This window comes from Fonsecaea nubica (genome assembly GCF_001646965.1).
Source record: "Fonsecaea nubica strain CBS 269.64 chromosome Unknown Scaff43, whole genome shotgun sequence".
Lineage (NCBI taxonomy): Eukaryota > Fungi > Ascomycota > Eurotiomycetes > Chaetothyriales > Herpotrichiellaceae > Fonsecaea > Fonsecaea nubica.
Genome location: NW_019173716.1, coordinates 265138 through 268481, shown reverse-complemented (window position 1 = coordinate 268481; position 3344 = coordinate 265138). Strand labels below are relative to the sequence as shown.

General features: G+C 49.8%; 1 protein-coding gene across 1 annotated transcript; it reads left to right on the top strand.

Moving 5' to 3' along the window:
- Positions 1-727: 727 nt before the first annotated feature.
- AYO20_06733 (hypothetical protein) lies at positions 728-1657 on the top strand (the record flags this gene model as incomplete). Its single annotated transcript, XM_022645022.1, has 1 exon — positions 728-1657. The coding sequence occupies one exon, from the start codon at positions 728-730 to the stop codon at positions 1655-1657; it is 930 nt and encodes a 309-aa protein (XP_022499097.1).
- Between the last annotated feature and the right edge of the window lie 1687 nt (positions 1658-3344).

Sequence of the window (3344 nt, the reverse complement as noted above, 5' to 3'; positions counted from 1 at the left end):
TGAGGTAGGTGTTGCAGACAGACAACGTGTCGGCGCAGGGAGCTTTGTTTGAGTATTGGTCTACTGGGGAAAAGAGGACCGGACGTGAGGGTGGCATCCAGTCTGCGGCACAAATAAGGAATCGGGAGAAAGGACGTTGTCCGCTTTACTGGACGGTTGGCTCGTGTCCTTCTTGAGGGTCGACTCTCAGAAGTTCTAGACATCATCTTTTGCGTTGACAATGAAAGCGATGAAAGGAGGAACACTCGTCCGCTTAAGCAAGGCACGACCCGCCGAGGCCACCCGCCCAGAATCACCCACAAACGCAGGTACTTGCTTACTTACCAAGTCCTTAGCTTAGGCGTGCAACTGGAGAACTTCTCGGTGAGTGGGTGCCCAAGTCTTTTAATGGGTAAGACCAAGCGGGAGGCTCCAGTCACCCGCCGCCCACTATGTCTCACCGGTCAGTAGAAGCCAGTGGGAGAAATTGTGGGGAGATTGAGATCGCCAGCCTTACTTGACCAGCCTTGCTTTCATGAAGCATTTTCGAGTTTGAAGTGTTACAAGAGTACAGTGAACGTCTCAGTCAAACATGCGTGTAACGTCCATTCGTCTCATCAGACGCCTTATCTTCTCACCATCTCTAGTAGACTTCTCATTCATTTTGATCCCAGTCGTATCGCGCAATGTGTCAACCCACCTTCTCCTCCGCCTCACGATTCATGTGCCCCGGTGCAAAGGGAAAAAAATGTCATCACTTCAAACTGAGGCATCGCAGGATCTTCACAATGAATGGACGGCCGAAGCCATCATCGTCGTCACCTGCATGACCCTGTCGCTGTACAACTGCGTCGAACTCCTGTTGACCATCCTGACCACGTTCCGAGAATGGCACGGCCTCTACTTTGCCGCGCTCATCGTCGCCTCCGTCGGCATCCTCCCTTACTGCCTTGGGTTCCTGCTCGAGTATTTTGAGTTCCTCGTCTTCTGGGCCGCTCAGATGTTCAGTACCATCGGTTGGGTCATGATGATCACCGGCCAATCCTTTGTGCTGTACTCACGTCTGGGTCTCATTCTACGCAATCACCAGGTCCTAAACGGGATCAAGTGGATGATCATCACGGACGCCCTTATCTTCCATACCCTCACCACGGTTTTCCAGTATGGACAGGCGTACGGCGGAGAGCAGCGCGCCTTTGATCGCGCTCTGTTTTACATGGAAAAGATACAAATGACGGCGTTTTGCGTGCAAGAATTCATCATCTCGGGCATCTACCTGTGGAAGACGGTGCAGCTGCTGAACTTGGTGTCTAAAGAGGGCACGCGGAGGGTCATGTGGGAACTGTTGACCATCAACACCGTCATCATCTTCATGGACATGGCCCTGTTGTCGCTGGAATACAAGGGCCTGCGGACGATGGAAAGAGCTTTCAAGAGTTTCATCTACTCGGTCAAGTTGAAGATGGAGTTTGCCGTGCTGGGGAAGCTGGTCAATCTTGTGCAGTCGAGCACAAGGACGCTGTCGAATGCGCTGGCCGATGTCGATTCTTTCAGAAGAACACCGTCGTCGGCCTACACTGATGCGAATGATCAGATTCCGGAGTGGATGGCCAAGTTGGAATCGCGTCCTGTGCATGTTGAACGGGTCAGGACGGGTCGAACGATCTCAATAGACTGATTGTGCTGGCCTCCTTGGTTAGATTTGAGGCGTACACCACCTCTTGCTTGGTGGCAGGGATATGTGGAATCCCAGTCCAGATTAGATGAAAGTTTGCATCTTCTTTGGATGAGAAGACCTTTACGATTTGGAGAACACCATGGTCAGTTTGTCTTACGACGAAGATATCCTAATCTGCCTCACATCTTTACTACTTAGTACTTGGTTCTTGCACCAGGAAGCTGGATACTACTGCTTCAACCTGTCACTCATCATGTCAGTCATCATATGCACGGTACAGTTCACAGTGCGTGACTTGGTTACTTTGTAGTTACAGTGTAGTTGGTAGGTAGGTGTTTCAGTCTCCAAACTGGAAAAGTTGAGCTACTGGAAAGTGTTTTAAACGCGTCACGAATTTCGCCGAAACGGGTAATACTACCAATGGCTTGCACTTCCGACTCTGAATAATGCTAGCATCCATCAAGATCTATACGGATGATACTAGTTCTAATGCGTCTCTCTGGCCTGCCTCCCTGTCTGCCATAATGGTTGGGTACTAACACTGAACTCTGTTCAAGTCAACGGTCTTTCCCTTTTGGGACCACGGAACCTGGAAATCCCAATACGGCAATCGTTCCTGCCTCGAAGAAAGGAGGATGCACCGTCTCCTTCCACTACAAAAGTCGCGTTTTTGACCACACTCTGCAAGTGGTAGTAAATCCAGGTCTTACTGGCGTTTTAGTTTAATGTAGCATCTCACTTGGACTGTAGTATTGGTAGTTCGGCACGGCAGGTAGTAGTACTTGGCTGCTATGCATATAAGAGGAAGCAGCAAGGTACTACTAGTACTATCTTGCCCACCCCCTATTAGTAGTTGTTTGATGCTGTATACTCTGATGTGCACCTGATGCATTAATGCATTCTTAAACCCTTTGATGCAGCGTCATTGTAGTATCTGATGTAGCAGCATCATCAAAACTGTGCATCTATACAGCATCAAACTATCCGAGTGGGTGGGCCGTAAGGTAGTAAACCCTTTGTTCATCAATACTAATCCATCGATCGATCTTCAGATGGGTGGCGGGCACCATTGCCAGGAAGTGGTAGTTTTGGTCTTCTGTTGTGCAAGGGCAAGCCTCGCGAACCTCCAATCGGTATCTCACGCTGATGCTGCACGATCGGTGGCCCTACAGCGAGCCAAGGGGAATAACTTCTAAGTACTAGTAGTGGCTGTGGCGTTAGTTGATCTCTTACCTAGCAAGGCTGTAATACCTGCGAATACTAGTTTATACCAGAGTACTAAGTGACTGCGCTACTACCCAGGACCTCCTTTGGGCATGTGCAGATGCCTATTTTGGGAAAAGGTCGGTGGTCCGCAGCGGATGCGTACTCCGTACTCCGTACCTGCTGCGTGAGCCTCGACTTTGTACAATTCAACTAAGTAACTCTGCAAATACCACACGGGGACAAAGGAGAGGCAAAGATGACGGAGCAAAGTAAGGCTGTACACGCTCGCGGGATATTAACTAACCTTGCTACTAGGCTCCTATCACTAGGCTAAGTAGTACTTGCAAGTACTTGATTGGGAGTTTGCGCCTACCACCTCCCGCGGGGGAGATGGTGCTCATGTAATCAAATCAACCCTCATTGCATAACCCAACCTACAACGGACGGCTATTCTCAGGCAATCACTCACTTAGTCACTCGG